Here is a 24,114-nt window from a genome sequence, read left to right as displayed (position 1 = left end):
GGCAGGCTCACAGCAAGGGGGGCTTTCCTTTGTCCCACGTGGCTCACACGTAAAGGCTTCTTTAGGTGGCTTTCACATCCAGTCCCGCTCTGTAAGTTATGAAACTCAGAAATGTGTTGCAAACGGCATGTTTTGCAGCAGCTCGGTTATAGAATGTCAGCCATCACGAGTTAGTCTTGGTCAACCTGGAGATCTGGGCCTTGAGCTTGAGTCTCCATGGTGGTTTTCTATTCCAGTGTGAACCCCTAAACAGATCAGAATGTGAACATGGAGGCTCAGAGGTCCACAGGTTGAACAGTTGTGGATCAGGCAATCAGAAAACACTACGACTCACTAGAGGACTCTCACCAAGTGCTTGGATAATCTGGCACTGATGACTGAAAGCAGGCAGTTAAAATAGAGACTGTAGCAGGTGACACAGATGAGCGGTGATGAGAAACTGGGTGGAGCTAGGCAGGTGAATGGAATCAAGTAAGTCCTCAGCACCAAGATCATGACACATTATATCAGGCACCATATCAGACGAATATGTTTGAAGAAGATGTATTTTCACAAGTTTAAATGTTAAGCAAAAAGAGCATGATTATTTTGTGACTATTTTAAAAGTGCGGTCAATCACTTTAAATGTGTTAATGCATTAAATGGTAGATGGCATGTACTTATATAGCGCCTTTTTTCAAGTCAGGAGACTTGACCAAAGCTCTTTACACTACATTCATTCACCCATTCACTCACACACTGATGGTGGCAAGCTACATTGTAGCCACAGCTTACCTGGGGCTCACTGACAGAAGCGGGGCTGCCGTACACTGGCGCCACCGGGCCCTCTGACCACCATCAGTAGACAATGCAGGCTGTCCTCATAATTACCACTCATCTTCTAAATCAACGGGGGCATATCAAAAGAGGCAGCCAATTTCTAAAAGCCGGGAGTTTCACCCATGTGGTGACCTAGCCCCTCAGAGCTTTCCAAGGATTGTTCTATGCTTCGCTTTTCCGCAGGAGCAACAAAGCCCTCCAATCTACTGCCTTGTTAAAAGGTTAATAATCGATGCTTCATTCATCGCTCACTAGTGGTATCTGCTGGGGTGTAGATATTATGACAGCCTTCATATTAAAAAAAAATGAAAACAGCATCACATGGAGTTTGGTCAAAATAAATCTTTTTGTACACACGTGTTATATACACACCTTTATAGTTCTTAAAATTATTTATACCAAAAAGAATCCTTCAAATGTGATGAACGTGTGTGGCAAATGTCTTAGTTTATGTCACTGACTGATTTTGCAGTGCTTTGAATTTTTGACAGATTTCCTGAAATCTAAATTTTCTTTTTATAGGACTCCTGCTTGAGATCCTTTATAGTTAGCTGCTCACAGAAGTTAATTCTTCCAATGGAATTCAGACTTTTTCTCTTGTGTGAGCCCGTGTCATTGCTGACCAAACAACAAAATATCAAAGTTTTAGTGAATGAATACTTGGGTGTTAGTTTTTTTTTATCTGGGTTAAGGCAGTTTCTTAGGTAGTAAATTTAGACATGGATGGATGGATGGAGTCAAATCATTTTAGGAAAAGTTGTCATTCTCAGGCTCTGAGCCAAGGTGATTATTTTCTGTTATTCATCATATCGTTCCTTTTTGCCACTCAAAAAAAAACAATAATCACAAGCGGTCAAAAACTGTATGGTTGCACTGACTGAATCCAAGAGCTCACCCGGCCCCAAAAGCCAACACCAATATAATCCAGGTGCTGCAGTCACCTGTCCATAATGAAGGGGGCGGAGGCGAGAAACAGCGTAAATTATGAATGGCAGCAAAACACAACTAAACAAATTCATAATTTCATAGTTAAGTCAGTCAACTTATACTTCAAACCAAAATATTTCATGTTCATATATATCATACCAAAACCAGACAAAAATAGTAAACTAGAAATAAATATTTAATCATAAATCAAGCATTTGGCTCCAACATTCATGTATCTGCTTGTTAAACCCTAATAATACCTGTCTGTTATGTGTTAAGGCGAATGTTTTTGAAATTCGTTTATCTAGGTAGAACAGTTCTTATATCCGGATAAAAAGTCATCATCTTCATTGTGTTTGTAACAAAGATTTGGGATGGAAATTGATGCATAAAGACCGAGTGGATCATTCTAAACAGAGAGCTCTGGTAGTTTGCAATGGATTGTCCTTGATCTAGAGCACTGTGTCTTATCTTGATATGTCTGCAGCCAAATAAGTCTCCTCATTTATAAACATTTGTATGATGTCATTTGAGAAGGGATGAAAATGCAATGTGTGAACCTGGATATGTATAAAATACTTCTTTAACTGTTATTCTGGGGTGAATTTTTGAAGAAGCAAGCCCAGTGGTAAACACCATTTGAAGCCTCAGACATTTCTCTGGTCTGAGTAAAATTACAACTTTTATCAAATATACCCCATGTTCTTGTAATACACATAATTAAGTGTTATATAAAATGTTTGTTCTGCATGATCTCTTCTCAGGAAAGAATCAGTGATAGATAGCTTGAAGGTGTGAACAAAGTATTTTTTGTCTCCCCATCCCTTTGGGGACATATATGTAGTCTGTTATGAAATAATTAATGTTATTCTTCCCCTCTCGATCTAGTATCCCATATGTTTTATCATCTTACTCTGGGTTTTAGGTTAAATCTGGCTATAGTTTAGCTTCCCCTTGTAGCATAAACTGTAGACCCTGATCATGGTGAAGTAGGTGGTCCTCAGTGTCACTCACTCTCTGGTGTAATTTAATTGGTGCTCCAGTTTTGACATTTGCTCAACCAAGTCTTAACGGAAAGTGTAGCTCAGTGTATCCGTGGTGTTGTTGGAAGTATTTCTCAGTTGCAGTGTCTTTGTGAGTACTGCCTCCTTTTTGTCTTTAAATTCACTTATTCATTCACTTCTGTATGTTGTCTGCCTTCTGTCTAGCCAGTGGATTTACTTTTCTTTTTAGCATCTTTTTCTGGATGTATCTTTCTTCTTATTCCTTGTTGATTTGGGTTGATTTGAGTGGGTCTCTTCCAGAGAATAAAAATCTCATCACAGGAAGCCCGATTGAGGTGGCTTCTTCTGATAGGGCTGATCTCTGTGGAGGATGGTCACTCAGTATTTCTGTCTGTCTTTGCATTATTTTGCAGACTCAGACATTTTTAAATGTTTTTATTAGAGGTTTTTCTGTATTCTTTTGCCCATCTATGCCAGTTATCCATCTTTTATCTGTAACATGTTAATCCTCTTCAGGATGAGCTGGAGGAGTGCTTGACACAAAAGGGATGGAGGAAAACACCTGAAAGGTAATTTCTCACAGGTGAAAGCTTGTACAAACAAAAACAAAAATATTTTGTAATAAAAATGCACACTGTAGACAGGGCAGCTGTCACCCTGTGCACACATGTACCTTAACAAGTACAGACAGAAGTGCCTGTAAAAACACTTCAAAGTTTTATGAAGCAGCACATCTCGCCACTGCCCCTCTTTAAACTGTCTGAATGCCATCATCCATCTCTGCCTCCCACACCTCAACCTCCTCTTCACTGCTGTGCGTGACAGAGAGAGACAGACATTTGACATGCACACTCTCTTAAACAAATCATTTGCATTTTCTCATCTTTTTTTGGCAAATTTATAATTTGCACAAATCCCTGGTAGCTTTGCAGAGCCATTTTTTTTTTCATTTACTTTTATTATATTAGCTATGCAAATAGTGCACCACATTTAGGTAAGCCTAGGTTTGGTTGAAAATGATGATTAGATTCCAACACTTCCACTCTGTGATTTGTTATGAAAGCATTTCAGTAAGACAGGGTTAGAACAAAAAATAATAATAATAATAACAGAACAAAAAATGCACAAGCACAACAATGAACAATGCAGAGTTATTGTTTCCTCTTCAGCACCTGGCTGCTAAATGTCTGAAACACAAGCTCAGCAAGGTCACACCAGGTGCTGCTGCCCACCCTCTCTGCTTGCCCATCACCCTGGAAACAGGTAGTTTTCAGATGCTGCTCAGCAAAAAAAAATGAAACAAGATGCTGCTATGCTTGCTTAACACCTGAAAAGTAATCTGCATCAGATCGGAGTAATGCAATAATGCTCATGAAATTACAGCTATGTTGAGCTTATTAACTTTGTCTTTTCTTTCAAGAAGCAAAGCAAGAAAGCGACCAGACAGCAAGCACTCAGTAAACTGCTCACAGAATAACCCTTCTCTGAAGGCATAGAAGCTTTATTTGATTGGCCTTTTTCCACGAAGAACAGTCACTTTATTTTGAGCAACATAGTTTGAAGATTTACAACAGCAAAGGACTCTTTTCACATCAAAAAACAAGGTCAATGACAACAGTTTGGACAGGGTGGAGACACAAATGTCCTTAAAAACACCATGTGGAATTTTCTCATTGGTGGGGTCAGGTGATGCACTGAGAAAAAACAGATATTTTTCTTAGAGGAGAGAAACATTTCCAGTTAAGATGTACACATGCTCTTTAGGGTTATAATGTAAAAATGAAAGTAGGTGTACAGAAACCTCCTAGGGGCTTTCATTCATGCAAAAAAAGTTAAATACCAAATAGATCTGTAAATCAATACAAGAAATAGAAGAATGTTTAAGTAAATTACATTTTTTCAGCAGTTGTAGAATGTAAAAACCTTTCACAATATAAAATGTTTGACGCTGCATGGTACCATGGAGAGGAGAAAGCACTGGAGCGGAAAATACATATGTGTTCTGAAAGTCAGTCACTCAGATCAGACTTTTAAGAAATGACACATTTGCTCACAAAACCTACATTCAGGATTTCAAAGAGCTGAGTATGTTGTTTTTTTTTTTGTTTTTTGTTTTTTAACAACACCAAACTTTCCTAGAATATCCTGACAGTTTACATTCCCAACAGGAAATGTCACATTAATCATGATGTTTGCATGATATATTTTCTGCATGTTTAAGACCTTTAAGTTTTTTTGTATAATATGGAACATCCCGAACCAATTGTTATTCCTGCGGATGGGCTCCTCTGAGCGATTTTTAGCACTTTAGCTGAGAAAATGGACTCAGCAATCTAATCTTGCAAAAGTGGGGACTGCATATATCGCTGCAATGTAAAATTTGCATACTGCAGATAACCTTACTTTACCAATAACATCCGTACAGGATCTAAGTTCAAAATTATCTTAAATATCCTTTTAAAATAGTTAACAAATCATAAGCATATCAAGGCTGACCTGCAGAAACTTCAACTGGGACAAAACATCCGACTGTGGGAGAAAACACTGCAGTGTCTGGAATATTGTTGGTGACTGAAAGCGATACTAATGAGCCGAAGTGTATTAATGGAACTTCATAGCTACCATGTTTTCATGTGTTTACATAGCATTGACTCTATTAATTTTAACCAAGTAACAAATTATGACTTAAAATTCATAAAGGGGCCAGGTGTAGATTCAGCTTATTGTGATCAAATTTAAAATGCTTAATCTATAATGTATGCAATTTAATGACTTAAGTTGCTAAATGACTGCTTGGTGTTTTGTCACCCTTTATTATAAAATACACATCTCATGGTGACTCACATATACTGCTGTATGGCAGTAACCACAAACACACAAAAAGGCAAGCTAGCAGCAAAGAAAAGCTGGATATGTGGGCGTACTCACGTATCAAAATATGTATTTTTTACACTTTGCTATCACATCTTAAGATCCACCATGTATAGAAGGAACAGTTTGATGCTTAACCATTAAAAATGGCAGCATGGGTGCATTTAGTCCATTTCTAACAGAGTGAATAGATGCTTGTCATGGAAATGGGGTAATTATTGTGGAGTGCAGACGGAAAAAATGTGTGTGTACTAACAGTGTTAATGCTTTTCTCCAGTTAGCCAAGATGCACTCTAAATCTCTCTTCCTGTGTGGTTATAAATGAGCGATTCTAGGGTTTTAATCAGTCGATCAATCCACAGCTTCCGATCCCATTACTGAGCAAAAACTTAAATGAAAGATTACTGCTGGGGGACAAACATGGAAATCTTTTTTGTTGGTATAATGAATATACCCACTGGCACAACACATTTTAAACACACGCATTCAGACATCAGGAGGAGGTTTTGAAAAACACCTGCAGATATATCTAAGAAGATGCATAATGTTTAAAACACAAAAAAAGAAGACTGCACTTGGACTGATCTTCTTTACAGGACATACAAGAGCTAGCTACAATTTACGAGCCAATGACTTCAGTTAAACATTTATTTTAAACACCCTCTGGCAAAACTGTTACTAGAATATCAAGACTGATGTAAAAGTCAAGCTATTGGAGGGTCAATGTGGCCTTAAGACACATGTGTTTGATAGAGTGGTATGCCTGAAAATGGTACATTTGTGGAAAAAGCTGATAGTTTTACAGCTAAGGGAGTAAGTAAAATAACCATCAATTCTGAAAAATAAAAAAAAAACCTTGATCCCAAAAACAGGAAACAAATAAACCTCATTCTTTAAGTGCTCCAACCAAACATTTGTGAAATGTTTACCAGCCTAAGCTTGGTCTCTTCTTCGCCCTCCCTGATCTCTCAGTTCACTATAGCCCTAAATAAAGAGAAAGGAGCCGAAATGTCACTTTCCTCCTGAAATAAATGCCAAAGAGTATAGGATTAGAGCACAGACCCAACCACCCCTTATTTGGTGGTGCCGGCTGCACTCTCCAATGCCCTACTGTGGCCTCTCAGGTTGCATCATCGTCCTCGTCTTCGTTCAGATGATGATAATTAAGGCTGATGACAGCGCTGATGAATTCTCCAAGCTCAACAAAATCTGCTGTTATAATGTTGATGCCGTTTTCACCAGGTCTTTGTGATCTTATCCACTGCATCATGCCTGGTAATGCCCTGCGAAGAAACAAACACAAATCATGTTAAAAATATGGAGCAGATGGTACATGTAGATGTTATTGAGTCATCATCAATTATTTTATTCTGGTTTTATGCAAAGGCAGTAGTGGCCTAGTAGTTAGAGGGCAATGAGTTTGCATTCTGGAGAGGCCACAGGTTCACCAGTTTGAAACTGATTTGAAAAAGACCTTTAGCCACAGAAAGCTTCCTGGGTGCTGAATAGCAATCAACTAAGCCCGAAGGGATGGGTTAAATGTAGTTGTTGGAATTTAAAATTGCATGCGTAAATAAAAATGTTACACTATTCTAATTATTGCTGACTTCTTCTCAGAGCTACCACAAGGCTAGAACTGATGCAAAACTCCGCAACTTGATTTTCAAATGGTACAAGATAATGTTGCATTTACACAAATTTTGCATCAAGTAACCAGCCTCCAGTTAATTTCCCATGTCAATTTTTTGTTGTTTAAGTCACCTAAAAGTGTGCTGCATTTAATTCATATGAACTGCTAGACCTTTTAGACCATCCAGTTGTTTTCAACTATGAGATCATTACCTTTAAATGTTTTATGGTCAAATTACAGCCTCAGAGTTAATGGAGCCTTTTTATTGCAGCTTCCAAGACCCACATTGTGCAAACATATTTATCAAACCTAATTTTATCTTGTTAAATTAAGAAATCAGTGATTAGCAATGTCTATTCTTTGACAAAAACATGAAGTGGGTTAATAGATGACAAAAAGCAGCAGTTAGAGCCATTATGTGCAAATAAGAAAACATAAAACAACGATGGGGCTTCCAAAGAGAGGCAAGTCCAGAGCCTCAGAGATAATGGGCGACGTTTCGAAGAGCGATAGGACATTAGCCGCTCACACCATTAATTCCATAGACATTAGTAAATCATGCTAAACTACAGAAAAATCGACAACAGATCTTAAATATTGCATAATGTTCTCTGCTCCCCACTAGCGATAAGTAATAATAATAATATGTTAAAAATGGACAAACCCGACTGTTAATTTGTTACATGAAGTTATACAAAGTACAATATCTAAAATAAATATAAATTTATAGAGGGCAGTATTTGTAAGACTATATCAACATTTATTTAACACCTAATATGTTAGTACAAAAGGATATTCATGTTACTCTACTTATCTTTGATCACATAAAAGAAATGTTCACATCTATAAATGTTGCATATGAGTGAATGTGAGTGAGTGAATATGAAGGCAACAAATTCTAGATAAAAAAAAAAAAACACATTCCACACGGCTAACTTGCACGGCTTGCTAATTTATCAATATTCTGGATCCAACAATCCGAAAGACAAATAAAATGACGCCAAGAGGAGAGTATGGAAGCACACAGCACCGCTGAGCAAAAAGGTGTGCATCTTGTATCATCTATTATAAGGTTCACACAGCACTTCACAATAAGAGCATCAGATTTACAGTCAGAGAGTTGTGACAGTTTGATGACCTGATTCAGGACGTTGTCGAGATCTGCCTCCATTCAAAAAATCCTGAAGGAGAATATTGACTCAGTTTTCACCTTAAGCTTTGGTGCAATTCGGCAACAATTTTTATCATTGCAATGTAAAGGACTTTTCATTACCTACTGATGCTATTTGTTGCCAATGGTGCCACATTCCCTAATTAGGTATAGAGCCAATTTGGGCCAAGGTGATGTGGATAGCTTTGTATCTTTTGTAATTACACATGTTATTGTACATCTGAGCATGAAATTGGGTCAAAATATGTAATTGTGCGAAAAACAGCAAGTACTGTCCCTAATGAAATAGATAAATACTTTTTCTTAGCCCCATACATCCCATTTAAAACTGTCATTTTATTTGCTGGCTTTCACACTCATGACCTCATTGTATTTACTCTGTCCTTATTGGTTTGATGGTTGTGCACTCTTGTATTGTTCGTATACCTTTGACATCTTGTGTGTGACTGTGCACTATTTATTCTCTCACCATCGTTTGGCTAACCTTGTTGTTTCTAAAATGCAAAATAAAAACAACAACAAAAAGAGGTACAGTACAGCACTGTATGGTTTTTCAGGGAAATGGATTTATCATTTTTGTGCAGAGAAGAGTGAGGAGTGATATAAGATATATTTTCACACAGCATGTCATGTCTGACTTCTGGGTGTCCTTCTCACAGCTAGTGTCAAGCTGTGAGAAGTGCACGCTGAGCGCACATTGGACATGTTCATAGATGTCAAACACCAGGGAAGGACATTATCTTCACAGTACCTTGCTTCACATATTTCTGGCTGATAGAATTGTAGGAGCTTTCTTCCTCCCCCCTTGTGGAGCATGGTTGCTTTCTTGTGAGGTTTCATTTTGTGAAATGAACCCTTGCAATTTTGAAGGATGTGTGCATCAAAGTAGCTAGCTGCCTGGTGTGAATTTTAGATAGACAAATTATCAAATGAATAATTCATTCATCCATCCATCTTCTCCCACTTAATCCGTCAGCAAATGTGGTTGGGCCTGTGCCTATTTCCGGCAGTCTATGGCCGAAAGGTGGGGTACACCTTGGACAGGTTGCCAGCCTGTCGCAGTGAATAATTCATGCAAGGGAAAAAAAAGGATGGGTTTTGGTGCCAAAGCTTTAACAGACTGGTGACAGATAGAAAAATAGACAAAGCAGAATTCCAGAAAATTAATCCTGCAACTTGGGGGGGAAAACAAATAGAGTGATGAGGGAAAAAAAAATATGGTTGTTTTTTAAAAGCAACAAACCAGCTCAAATGAGGTCAGTGTCAAATGCCAGGGGACATGTGTAAAAACCAACACTCATGTTGATGAAGTTATTTTATGCCACAGTGGCTCACATATTTCTATCTGTGTGTACCCACACTGCGAGTTGTTATATGTAAATTATCCCACCTTAGAGACCACTGGCGCTTGAGGTGTTACAACAGTTATGGTCCCAGAGTGCCAGCTGTTTATTGCACTGTGTCCTAATTGGTGCAAACTCTGCATGATTTGCATGCCCTGTCATTATGCCGAAAACAAACATTAAAAAGCCTTTTTTTTGTGTGTCTCTGGAAAACAAACCTTTCTGTTATCGTCTCCCTCAGTCCGCTGGCCATTCCCTTCATCACAGTGCTTGCCTTCGGTGTTAACACCACCTGGGAGACAAAGAATGTCCCCTTCCTCCTGCAGAAAAAAAAATGACACTTTTTTAAACTCTTGTTTTTAACCCAACTATTTTGCTAGTTTTGGAATAATGCTTCTGTCTGAATTGCCACTTAAAAAAATGTTTTACATGTTTTTACATATCACATTTAGTGCTTTTTGCCAAATTCTCCTCCTATGTATTAATAACACTGTAATTAGGGAGCGTTTGACTATTTACTATTCTTACAGACATGAGCTGATTTTTGTTGGATTTGCCTCCTTTTAAGATTTAAAATGATTTTAATCTTTACTTTCCACAATAGTAAATACAATTAAATAACTATGATAGTTTCCTCTGAATCAGAGGAAGGTAAAACAGAAACCACCAAAATACATGACTCCTAACAGAACAGCCTCTTTTGTTTGAATCAAGCATTCATCTTATTTTTGGAAATAAAACAGATATGCTTATAATGGGGATGATGTCATACTAATGGGTTTAAGATTCATACAAAATATTTCTTTCTTGGTGAAATGATGGCACAACAGATGTCAATGATGTGCTTGAAAACCTGTACTTAGTTGAAATGTAATTTTTTTTTATTGTGCAGGCTTAAAAACTATGCATATATAAATATATATATATATATATATATATATATATATATATATATATATATATATATATATATATATATACACCTTTGCCTAATACCTTTGCAAGGTAATTAGGTGAAGGTACCTAATACCTTTGCAATTTGGAACCATTTTAGTTAGCCATCAGCAAACTGTTTACATTATCTGGCAGTATTTGTGAACATTTTTCTTTGCAGATAAATTCACTGTATGTAAACAGGAAGGTTTCCTGGCACTGACTTGATATTTGAGCATCTTTTTAAGCTGTTAATAAACACATATAAAAGCCTTGCTTTATAGATAGACTTGACTGATATCAAGCGTCTGCAATGACCCTGACCTAACTCTTATTAAATATACATAGCCTTTGCTTAAAAGTCAAGCCAGCGACAGGAAACCTTGGAATAGTAATGCAGAGAAAGCATGTTAGTTATCCAACTGAAATAATGACAGAATCTTAAGGTATATGAAAAATATATCCCTGCAACCTGCTAATTGACATTTATACAAAGAAGACTTGGAATGGAGATAATATTGGAGGTTATAGACATAAATTTGATTTTGCACGATTTAAAGAAATTCATACAAATTAATCAGTACAAATACAGTAATAAAAGACGAATAAAATAACATAACATTTATGCTTAGGTGGCTTGTATGTAATCTGATGAAAATTGTATTTGAGTTGCCAATTGAAGTCTACCACAAACCTGCGGTCAGTTACAGATGCCTGGAGAAACTGAACCAGCTTTTCTGGGTCAGTGGTGTTTGCCCACGGAGCAGGCATCATCTGGCCAGGCCAGAGGAAGGGCACCTCTAGGGCCATGGGGTGGTGATAGAAGACAAGCACCTGGTACTCCTTCTCCCAAAGATATTTCAGGGTCACCTAGGCTCAATCACATAACATTCAAGGTAAAAAGTAATGTAGTGAGACAAAATGTGAGACAAAAAACAGTTTAAGAAAGCCAAATCATATTCATAACAGAGGATCCAAAACTCAAAACAATGAACATTATACAGTAGGGTTCCACTAAATTTGACAATAGAAATACAGCTCATTACCACTGTTTCATTTCATTTCGGTACATGAGATAATATTTACAGAATCATCCAATATTTATACATAGTGCTGATTCATTTTCATAAAACCAAAAAGACTCCTACAAACCCTAAAACGTCTAAATATTTTGGAATATATTCCAAAATCCACAAAAAAATATTAAATACTAAAATGATTTGAACAAGAAAATGTTTCTATATATTTTACTCTGTGCATGTTTAATTCAAGGAAATATTTTACCTACAAATGAGCAGAAAAAATTAAGCATTCAGTGTTTCATTGTCCTTACAAGCACACAGAAATTTCTTCTACAACATGTGATTTTATGCCAAGCTGCAAGAGGGATGCCAAAGACTAGTAATTCTAAGAGCCGCCATCCAGGATTGTAAGAACAAATTACATTACAAAGATGCAGACAATGGAACTGTTAGAATTAATTTCTCAAGCAACAGAAACAGATTGCAAGGAGAGGACCACAAGGAACCACAGAGCAAAATACCTACTCACTCCAGAAGTCTGAGTAATGGCTGAAGAGCAGCAGAAAGCATATAGGTACTTATCATAACTGCAAAGAAGCAAACTCTAGATCCAAGGAAAATAGAGGCTGAAGCTGTCATGATTCAGCACTGACCTAATTGCTCATTTCCCTCACCTGCCTTCCTCTGCCAAGTTACCCATTATCACTCATCTCATCCACCTGCTCCTGCAACTTTATATACGGCTCAGGCCCAGCTATCGGGGCCAGATGGTTGATGGTGTTTGTTGAGTTGGGATCATTGTAGATTCCATAGTTAATGTTCTCATTCCCGGAGGCCAGTGGTGAGAGGTTTTTAGTTATCGTAGCGTTCCTGATCATTTCTGGTCTCTTATTCAATGATAGTTGCCTGCTCCTGTTCTTTTCTCAATGGAGGGAGCTAGTTTTAAAGTACCATAGTTTTCCTGTTATCATTCCTTTTTCTGCCTCTCAACTACTGAGCTTGCCTGTTCCCATCTGAACGTTCTGCCTAAACTCTCTGGAACTGGAACCCTGGACCTGTCTGTTCCTGTTTTGAGTGGAACCCCTTACCAGGTTACGGACTCCTGGATCTCTGAGCCTATCTGTTCTGAACTGTTTCCCTGACCTTGCTCGCATTCATGCTTGTTTACTGGGGCTGCAGCATCTGGTTCACTTTGGGCGGCAACCGCCGCAACTCGTTTGGCAGTCCATCGGTTGGATCCTGCCTCGCTTTGAAGGGACGGACTGAACTGTTAAACCAGGTAAATTACTCTCATGGATAATCATCTTCTTTCAGATTATCATAGTTACTTACCTGTGTGGTTGGCAGTTCCCCTGCCTCCCCCGCTGCCGCTGCAGATGCACAGCTCCACATCCTGATTATTTTTTCTAAAAAAAAATTTAAGCGTTTTGAATCTTGCCACAGTTCCCCTGGCCTCGACTATTGGGTCCTAAGTTCTGAGCTCATTACAGAAGCAATGGGCAAGACCCAGGATGCATTTACTCCAAAGAGATTACTATAAACCATCTAGAAATAACATATGAGCTAAGTGCAGGTTTAAAGGCTTCCCATCATCATCAAGACTTGACTGTAATGATCAAAATAAAATCCAGCACGGGGGGGTGAGGGGTGGATGAGTTATACTGCTCTCTGCCCAGGGACTTATTGAATCATGAAATGGCACATAACAAATGTCGTCAATGGTAATAGTTGTCATTGCAGCAATGTGAACCAGGAAAGGTAAAGGTTAGATGGTACAACTTCTGATATCTTACATGAGGGCAGTTCTAGCAGCAGCTAAGATGTGGAAAAGCGAGGAAAGAAAATACTTCCAACTACATGTCAACCAATTGTTTTATAATTTGTCAATTTCTGTCAGTCACAAAGAAATCAATATTGAAATCCTAAATGGAGCCCACTATTATAAGAGAGTGAGAAAGTATCATCTATATGCGATAAGCCAAAAGCTGGGAAGATGTGAAGAGAAAGTCATTTAGAATCATTCAGGCAAAAAATGAATTTGAGTAGATGCAAAGCGGGTAGGGTTTTGAGGGCGTGACGACAAAGCCGCGCGAAACTGGAGAAAGCCCAACAAGAAAGACGGCAACAACTATTGAACAGTTCTCGTTTTACTCAGCTTTGGAATCAGTTTTGGAAAAACTACACTTGGGTTTTTTTGTTAAAACGAGACCAGGAAGAGGCTCTATGCTCATTCATTTTTAAGAAGGTAGTATTCACCGCTTTACAGACAGGCTGTTTTTTTTACACTCCCCCACCAGCTTTCTGTCGCGCTTACTACATCACAGTCAGTTGCGCTCATTTGTCAAAGCGTTGGCCAATAGGCACAGATATGGTTTGAAAAACAACGGGTTGTTCTCATCAACAATCTTCCGTCTTCTGTCTCATTCGTCGGGGCCAGACTAAATTACACATTTAATTTCACATTTAGTCTGGTTTATCAGGCTACTTATTATAAGCATCATAGTGAAAACAGGAGATCAAAACATAAACAGGCTTTTGTACAGGGCAGAGAAGATGAAAATGAACCACCACCATAAATCTATATTATATTCTATTTGTGATACGTTGTTTAAATTAAAAAGCCCCCTAAAATAAAACACATGATACTGATAATAATCTATAATGAACACAAATTTACTTGAACATTCTTACTGCTACACTCCTTTTTAGAATTTAAACACATTTGTACCTCTTGAGCAAAAATCACTGGGCAGAGTTTCTCTCCAAACACTTCTTTAAGCATGGTCACTAGCTTTTCATGATGTAGGTTCTGTACACCGTAGAAGTGGTTGAAGTCCAGGAAAACAACCTCTTTGGCATGAGCTGACAGGAAACTGCTGATCTGCTCCAAACCTTCCCGTACCTGAAAACAGACACATAAAATCCCCCTATTAAGAAATCCTTTCACTGGCTGCCTGACATCAACTGACTTCCCACTTGAACCCCTTGTAGTGACTTAAATGATTAGGCTCTCAGTCTGCACTTGAGAGTAAGCTTAAATAAACTACCAAATGCAGGGAAATGAAATAACATCATTAAGCAACAACAAACATAACTAAAAAGCCAGTATATCAAAACCCATGAGGGCTGTGTGCTACTCTGCTGACCGTGGCGCTGAAGAGCCCGTGGGCGAAGTAGAGCTCGTTGTCAGGGTCACGGGGCTTGGTTGAGATGCGCAGGTCAAAGAAACGGATCCCAGCCTCCAGCTGGCAAGTGAAATTCATAGTTTGTGTGGCCAACCATTTTCTCATTAGCTTCTTGGCTACTGTACCGAAAACAGACACAAAGTTCTGCACCGTCTCTGGCTGCTCTGGGCCCACTGGAGATGCTTCATCAATGTAAAAGCTGAAGGAATCGTGAGAACCTGGGGAGGACACAAGCATAAGTCTGCATGAAGGTCCTGTCAGTTGCAGGTTGTATTTCTGGTTAAATTCAGCTGTAAAGAAATCACGGTCAATATAGGAAAACAGCAGGATGCCATGGCAACAAGCAACTGAATAACAACAGCTGCGGCCGATTAGTCTTATACCACAATATCTGAAAATGTCAACTCTGAATGGTTGGAAAATATCTTTCATTGATCATACTTTAAAATGTATTTTTCTTCTGTGCAAAGTTTACTTACAATATGTGTACGCACCTTACAATAATTCACTTTACAATGAAGTGTGCTACCACAAAGGTTTATTTCACTTTCAAGGTAAAGTAGGGAAAACAATTGACCTTTAATTGTAAGCAGATAAGGATATTTTCCTGGCTCTGAATGTTGAAAAAAAAATACAAGTAAAGTTCTGGAAAGCATTTTGTGCACATGTCAGAGCGTGTGAGCGGAGCATGGAGAGGAGCGGAAGAAATATGGTGGAGCGCAGAGTAATTTTCAAGTCAAAGGCCGACGATTTAACTCCGCTCCAGTTCGCTCCGACTTTATTTAAATTCATGTTTGACTTAAAACCTAGGCCAAGGCCTATGCTGTAGTCTGTTTCAACTTTACCACGGAATCGCTGAGACGAAGATTGCATATTGTGTGATAAAAAGTGGGATAAAGTATAATAAAAACATACACTAACTATACTTAGTAATTTACATAAAATGATCATTGTGGTAAGATCCTGTTTTTGAAAATGGATCGCATACGTGTATTATACGCTAGTATCTCATTTGCAATGGGATACAAAGTGACATTTTTTAATGTAATCTTGTAAAATGAATTAATAATTAAATAGGAAACGTGGGGCAATATGAATGGAGCGAGTTGTTACATTCACAGCCTGCTGTGCAAGTTCTTCTACTTAGAATAATGAGAGGGTTCTGTTTTTTTCATCATAGGTAGACTTCAACTATGAGAGACAAAATGAGGAAAAACAATGCAGGAAATAACATTGTAGGATTTTTTTAATATTTATTTGTAAATTATGGTGGAAAATAAGTATTTGGTCACCCACAAACCAGTAAGATGTCTGACTCTCACAAACCTGTAACTTCTTCTTTAAGAAGCTCTCCTGTCCTCCACTCGCTAACTGTATTATTGGCACCTGTTTGAACTTGTTATCTGTATAAAAAACTCAAACAGTCACACTCTAAACTCAACCAAAGAGCTGTCGAAGGACACCAGGAACAACATTGTAGACCTGCACCATGCTGGGAAGAGTGAATCTACAATAGGCAAGCAGCTTGGTGTGAAAAAAAAACTATGGGAGCAATTCTAAGAAAATGGAAGACATATAAGAACACTGATAATCTTCCTCGTTCTGGGGCTCCTTGCAAGATCTCATCCATGGGATCAAAATGATCCTGAGAATGGTGAGAAAAAATCCCAGAACTACACTGAGGTACCTGATGAATGACCTGCAGAGAGTTGGGAACAAAGTAACAAAGGCTACCATAAGTAACACACTACACCGAGAGGGACTCAAATCCTGCAGTGCCAGAATTGTCCCCCTGTTCAAGCCAGTACATGGCCAGGCCTGCCTGAAGATTGCCAGGGAGCATATGGATGACCAAGAAGAGGATTGGGAGAATATCATGTGGTCAGATGAAACCGAAATAGAACTCGTCCTGTTTGGAGAAAGAAGAATGCAGAATTGCATCCTGAGAACATCATACCTGAGTAGCAAGGGGAGGAAGCATCATACTATTGGGCGGTTTTTCTGCAAAGGGGACAGGATAAATGATCCATGTTGAGGGAAGAATGAATCTTGAGATTTATGTATCATGAGTTTTTAAGCCAAAACCTCCTTCCATCAGTGAGAGCCTTGAGATGATGAAATGTGGCTGGATCTTGCAGCATGACCTTGATCCCAAACACACCGCCCAGGCAACGAAGGAGTGGCTCCATAAAACGCATTTCAAGGTCCTGGAGTGGCCTAGCCAGTCTCCAGACATCAACACCATAGAAAATGTGTTTCTGTGATGTTTTTCAATTGTCATTTTAGCAGATTGTTTAACCTAAGCTGTTGCTATTAGTATCCCCTAGAGTTAATGAGGGCTTATTAGATACTTATCTGATTATGTCGTCCTCGTTCAGCCTGTTAGTTTAGTTCAAAGGTGTCCAACCAATACCTTTGAGATTTAATGAGTCCTGAGGGTGCGTGATATTGCTGCATTATTTCATTAGAGTGTGTTTAACCCAGGAACCCTCTGACACAGGGTTCTTTAATTCCAGTCCTTGAGGTTCAGTGTGCTGCACCTTTTAGATGTCTTTCTGCTTCAACACACTTGAGTCAAATAATCAGGTCATTAGCAGAACTGAATAACTTGGCTTAATCCAAGTACAGTAAATCACTAAGAAAGCTTAAGCAAAAGGGAAAGTGTGTCAGCTGTCTTTGTGATAAAAGCTGTCCAAATCATGCTGACAGTAAAGAAGGAGGTAGAAAAAAGACAGCTGGGTGCTTCCTATCATAGTTCATTTAGCAGAGGGACTTTCTGACATTTACATTTGGTGCTTAGAAAACATAATGTATTTTTCTATTTAGTTTTTTAATTAAATTGTTTAAATATGTGCGACTAGTCAAGGGATTGATTATTCAGTTGCAAATGTGTTACTTTGAAGATGTTCTTAAAACTATCTGAAAATACACTATAAGAAAAAAATAAAGATTTTGTTATAATGAAATCTAAGCATAATGAAAATCATGTACTATAAAGTTTGCATACTTACTTGGTTGGGGCTCATTTTGCATGAACTTCTGCATTAAGTGAGCATGAAATGGAAGTGATCAGCCCTTCATTGGATCTAATTTGTGTGGCGAAACTTTTTCACCTCACCAAATTAGCAATCTTTCCCACAATTTTGTAGACCTTATGTAAAAGTAGGTCAGTGCATCTAATTTTTGAGCTAATAATTGAAGTCTTTTGATTAACGCCGCTGAAAAATCTTAATGTTCACTGATCTGAACCACATGATGTTACATGTTTGTGATGATGTTACATAGCAAGTTTCTCTAATTATTCAATACATGAAGGACAACACTTCCTGGATATTTTTATTTGATGAATGTATGAAACTTTTCCTAACATGGTTAAACTTGTAAAATCTCTAACATTTGTTTTAAACACCAGTCATTTTCAAGTCCCAAAGCAATCTCATAATCTTTGAGTTGTTATCCTGTCCTTGAAATACCTTGTTTACACGTGTGTTTACTGTGCGAGTATTTTGAGGCATTTTACATTTGAGGCTTTTCACATTTTTATCTTAAACAAAACAAAATCGAATTTCAATAGTTAAACCTGAAGGTTGAGTCCATAAGGGTAAAGTTCTTTTAGCAAATTGTATCTATTCAAACCTGTCTTGTCTTTGCAATCTATGCTTCCTCTGGATCACATTTTCCACTTAGGCACACAGAAATATGCGTTTCCATCAACAACAAACTGACAAGGAACCTGAACTGACCTTCAACTATCTACATGCACCAGAGCCAGGTCTTTACTGCCAACACAGAGAATGACCATAAGCAGGGCGGACAGCTGAAACCTGGGGCAGAGGATCTAACTGTATCACAACTGGCTGAGCCGCACCATTAGGGTCAGAGCGTGACACAGTGCGGCCATAACCAGCTGCAACGTTGCACTGCTGACTATTTTGTATTTCCTTTTTTTGACACAGGGGCGTTTTGCTTCATTAGACATGAACACACAAAAGTCCTTGCAACAAAGTTCTGTTTGATGATAAATATGATGAAATTGAAACAGAAAGCAAATATAACTGATATTCTCACCGACATCCTACAATTATCTATATCAAAGCATGTATGTCAATAATCAGTCTCGGTCTCACAATTTATCACAAAAAGCACTATGGAGGAGTTCTTTCTACAGTATGTAATCTAGGTTAAAGCTTCTCTGTTGCTTCAGGCTTTCTCTGTGTCAAATATTATACTACCAACAGTTGAGAAATACCAAGGAAATATTTTGTATTGCTTATATATTTATCAAGTGAGAATAAACAGATTAAATAAAAACACCAAAAATGATTCTACACAATACTACTACTAGGAAAAAAGAGAAACATGTCTTCAAAATTTTATCGAGTCTTATTAAAAATATGCTCGTTCAGCAGTTTAGAATAGGGGCTTCATGACCTAGAATTCTGAGTCATAATGCCTAACATTAATTATGAGATAGAGAAGACGGGGGGAATTTTTCAAAAGCTGTCACACCATTTAGATGAGTCATTTTAACAGTCCAAGGGTCTCCTTTAAAAAGGACTGCATAGAATCGCAACTAAAAATGTACATACACTCAAAAGGCATAAGTAGCATCTGCCACTTAAACCTAGAAGTTTTTACAAATTTATAAAAAAAAAATAAAAAAAAAAAACTATTGTGCATTAGTTTTAATAAAATTTGATGATTCATCTCATTTAGCAAAATGCAAGCATTTGAGGTTCTAATGCTTCTGCCATCAATCCTTCGCTCATTACACAGATTATGTATCAAAAATTAGGGCTCAGGCTGTGCCATTCAACAGTGTGAATATCATTCAGGGGGCTACGTTATGTTTTAAGTTGTTGTAATGAATTACTTGGGGATAAGTGCGTATTGCTTTAAGATAGAAACAGCAGAATAAAAGAAATGAAAAATAGTTGGCTGAAACAGAAGTTGATATGAAGAAAAGAATGTAAACAACTGGCTAAAAGCAGGGGGATTTACATTCAGAAAAAATAACAAAACAAACAAATCCCAGCTGTCATGGACTGGAAATGATTAGACAGAAGTGTCATTTCATAAGGATGATACTGGTGCCTTTTCAATCAAACTCGTAACAGTAAATGCAGTTTGGTACATTGGTATTTTTGATACATTTATCATTTCATCATTTACAAGTAGGTTTGTTATCCAATAAATATATTTTTTATAATCTGAATCAGCTTTAAATGATCTGCTGTTATAGCTGGCCTTAATTACTCATGCCTCTCACCTGCTTAACTCTTTCCAGCTCCTAATTATCACTCATTTCATTCGCCTGCCAGTTTCCCTTATATTGGGCTCAGTTCCAGCTATCATGGCCAAATCAGATGCTTTCTGTTTGCTCCCTTTTTTGTGTCCAGTCAGTGTACTTAGTTTTAGTTTTTTTCTAGGGTTCATGTTCCAGTGAGGAGTTTATTCTCTAGGCAGTGTCCTTAGAAAAATATTCTGTAACCAGTGGTGAGAGTTTTTAAGCTCCCTTGGGGTTCTGTCTTCCTGATTCCGTTCCCTCTCACCCACTGAGCCTGTCTGTTCCTGCCTGATCTGTTCGCCTGAACCATGGTTGGAGTCCTCCTGGATTTCACAGTGTGCTTTTCTGTCTGAGCAGGATGCTCGGTGCACAGTGAGAGAAAAGAATATCCAACAAAAGTGACAATAGGTAATGTTTTGCATATAATGTCCAAGGGGGAGGTTGCTGACCCTTGTCCGTCTTCCTGTCACCTTTTCCTTCCTCCAAGTGAGGAGTTCTACAGCTTGATGGCTTGTACAACTGGAGAAACAGTCCCACAGAGCTTCTTCAGCTTTCAAAAACCCTCTCATCATTTTGCATTTCATAGCTGGTTCTCTGCACACCGATAGTTTGTGCAAACACAACACCATCAGGTTCTTTTTCTGATTTCTTGGGACATCAACCATGTCTCCCTGTTTTCCACCCTTCCCACATTCACACACTATGTTAACTGCAGGAGACAATAAAACACTGGATCTACTGTATGCTAACACTAAGGAGGCACACAGCTCATCGCCTCTCCCTCCCCTGGGGAACTCTGACCACAATGTAGTTTATCTCCTGCCTTTGTACAAACCCCTGGTGCGCAGAGAACCAGCTATGAAACGCACAGTGATGAGATGGTCTGTGGAAGCTGAAGAAGCTCTGAGGGACTGTTTCTCCAATCCTGTGTTGGAAGAGCTCCGTGCTCCTAATCAACAGGACATCAATAGTATCAAAGACTGCATCACAGATTACATTAACTTCTGTGAGGACAACACTGTGCCTATCAGAAAGATTTGTCACTTCTCCAATAGCAAACCGTGGATCAACCCTGAGATAAAGGTACTTTTGAAAGAAAAGAGGATATCCTTTACATCAGGGAACGAGGAGGAGCTGAGAGGAGTGCAGAAAGAACTAAGGAAGAAATTCAGGGATTGGAAGAACAGCTACAAGAAGAAGATTTAGGATCAGCTGCAACGGAACAACACTAGAGCAATCTGGAAAAGCCTGAAGACAATCTCAGGCCAAAATCAGAGGACCCAGGCTGTTGGAGACTTGAAGTGGGTTCACTATCAGAACCAGTAATTCAACAGGTTTGATCAGTCCTCCCCCAGCCCAGAACCCCTTACTGTTACCTTCAGCTTCTTCAACGACTAACTAGTTCACACCTCCCAGCTCCAAAATATCACCCAACACCCCTAGTCCAAAGAATTCCAACACACAGCCCACCCCCTCCATCTTAACGCATTCAACAAAACAGGTGAGGAATGAGCTGCAAAAGGTCAAGGTGCGAAAGGCTGCAGGTCCAGATGGCATCAGCTTCAGGCTTCTGAGAAGTTGTGCAGATGAACTGTGGCATCTTGTGCTACATGTTTTATTGTTTATCTTTTAACTTTTCATTATTAAGTATTATTATTATGAGCGCCTTGGGGTTCCCCTGGAGGAGCTGGCCCAAGTGGCCGGGGAGAGGGACATCTGGGCCTCTCCCCTTCCACTTGGGCCATGGATGGATGGATGGATGGATGGATGGATGGATGGATGGATGGATGGATGGATGGATGGATGGATGGATGGATGGATGGATGGATNGAATGTTATTCTTATACATTTACATCTAAATTCCACATTTGTGTGACAATTTTTTCTATAATCCTATTGCTGCTGTAAACACATGAATTTCCTCATTGTGGGACAATAAAGGGATTTTTTTTTTTCAATTCTATTCTATTCTTTTCTAACCTTAGCAGTCTTCGTTAGGTTTAGTTCAAGCCCAGTGCAAACAGTTGTTTTGCTGGACAAGAGACTGCCCAGTCTCTCATTCTGTTATCGGTCATTCAGTAAGCTGGGGATCCATTGATAGGTGGAGGTTAGCACTAAGGTGCGTGAGCTTCTGGTGGAGGTTATCTGGGTCCTAGCCTATGTTCCCTGGTGGCTGAGATGGTACAATCCCAGACTGACTGCATAATCTGCTTTCCTGGTAAGTGAAATATAGGGGATCCAGCAGGTTTGTGATCCCTTTCAAATCATCAACACCAGCAACTCAAAGGAGGTCATGACCAAAGATATGAGGGCTACAGGCTTGTAGTCATTGTATCCTATAATAGTTCACTTCTTGGGAATTTGTCAAAAAAGAAAAACTGAAATATCACAATGGCAAGTATCAATTTAAAACCCAAACAGGTTAGTGTAAATTTAAGGTACGAATTAATTGATTATCTTTAGGTATTAAGCCAACACAAGCCAATAAAAATATTTGTTTATGGTAAGTTTAAAATAAGACAGGTTTATTTTTCTTTTTATTGTCCACCACAGAAAATTTAACATTTCTTACAATTTAAAAGAAGAAGAAGGGAGAAAATATCTACAGTATAACTTGTATGTAGCAAGATGTATCTGATATTTTTCATTTCATGGCACTGGGAAGGCTCTTAATTTTATTCTGGCATCTTAGGATTTACTCGCTTTCTGCAACTCTTCCTGTTGAACCTGCAGCTAGAAGTCTTGTTTTTCACATTTAAAGCTGACGCTTGCTTACTAAGACTTTTCTTAAGCTGTGCTGGAGGCTTTTGTCCTGTGAGCCGCCTATCGTGCAAGCTGTTAACTCTCAGAACCTTGTCCTCTAAGTTAGATGTGGCTTTGGTTTGGCCAGACCACTTCCTGTCAGTGTCCCCCAGGCTGTCAGTGGCTTTTGATGGATAGGAAAAATGGAAAAATAGAATTTTTTTTTTCCCAGCTCTCTTGGTAGAAGATTCTCAGGTTTAAAAAAAAAGAGTTCATACAGCCTTTTTTTAGTACTTACTAATTTGGCTTGAGATGCTTTCTTTCCCTTTATTAGCTATATATCAAAGGCTAACTCCACAAAAGGGAGGGCCTGGATAACCAAGGATCTTGTAGAATAAATAAACTAATATAAAATCTATATAAAATATATAAAAAAAGATTTAAAGCTGATTTAAGAAAATAAGTATTTTTATACAAATATATTCACCCAGGCCTCAAATGATATCGGGTCTACCTGGAACCTTATCAATAATTTGCTAAACTGCAAGAAATATCCAGTTTCTCCACCAACATCGATCTGTTAGATGGTAGGGAAATTTTCTAAACCAAACTAAATTGCACATTGTTTAATAACTTTTGTTAATTTTGTTTATGTCCTGGAAACAAGTTTCTCAGATTCCAGTGATGACCCCTGTGGTTTTATTATGGCCCAATATTCTCATATAAAGACATGTGACCCTTCAACTACAGAAGCATAAGCGGATCTACTGGGGTGGCATAGGGTTGCAAATGTCACCCCTGCTGCTATCCCAGTTGGTGGTAGGGGTTTCGAGGCTTATGAATGATGGATAATTTGAAAATTACGGCCGCTAATTTCCAATGTCGGACTGCAGTGAATGCAGCACGAGATGACAAGAGAGCGACTGAGACTGATTTATTTTTGAAAACCTAATGGGGCAAAGCGAGGGAGCCAGGGGTGATGGGGAGAGGAGACACGGGATGAAACAGGTAAAAACTGATTAACTATCTATCGAGAAATTAAATCATAATGAAAGCACAATGTTGCTAGCATAGCTGCAATGCTGATTTTGAGATGATAAAAATCAGGTCGCAGAACGTTATTTCTCTAAAGATGTTAGTTAGGCCTGACGTCTCAGGCTCATAAAGACATATTTGCGGT

The 24,114-nt window shown here is 38.5% G+C and overlaps 1 protein-coding gene across 1 annotated transcript in view; it reads right to left on the bottom strand.

The window, feature by feature from the left end:
• Nucleotides 1-4,215: 4,215 nt before the first annotated feature.
• The window catches only part of plcxd3 (phosphatidylinositol-specific phospholipase C, X domain containing 3), a 32,379-nt gene continuing 12,480 nt past the window's right edge, over nucleotides 4,216-24,114 (bottom strand). The window contains exons 2-6 of the mRNA XM_015395357.1: nucleotides 14,867-15,123; nucleotides 14,449-14,622; nucleotides 11,393-11,568; nucleotides 9,984-10,085; nucleotides 4,216-6,904 (exon numbers count right to left, since the gene is read on the bottom strand). Coding sequence (XP_015250843.1) covers nucleotides 6,742-6,904; nucleotides 9,984-10,085; nucleotides 11,393-11,568; nucleotides 14,449-14,622; nucleotides 14,867-15,123 — 872 coding nt within the window. The 3' untranslated portion in view covers nucleotides 4,216-6,741. The remainder of the gene's footprint in view (nucleotides 6,905-9,983; nucleotides 10,086-11,392; nucleotides 11,569-14,448; nucleotides 14,623-14,866; nucleotides 15,124-24,114) is intronic.

This window comes from Cyprinodon variegatus, unplaced genomic scaffold (genome assembly GCF_000732505.1).
Source record: "Cyprinodon variegatus isolate N-32 unplaced genomic scaffold, C_variegatus-1.0 Scaffold26, whole genome shotgun sequence".
Classification (NCBI taxonomy): Eukaryota; Metazoa; Chordata; class Actinopteri; order Cyprinodontiformes; family Cyprinodontidae; genus Cyprinodon; species Cyprinodon variegatus.
The sequence above is the reverse complement of the archived record's forward strand: the minus strand, read 5'-3'. Positions and strand labels throughout refer to the sequence as shown.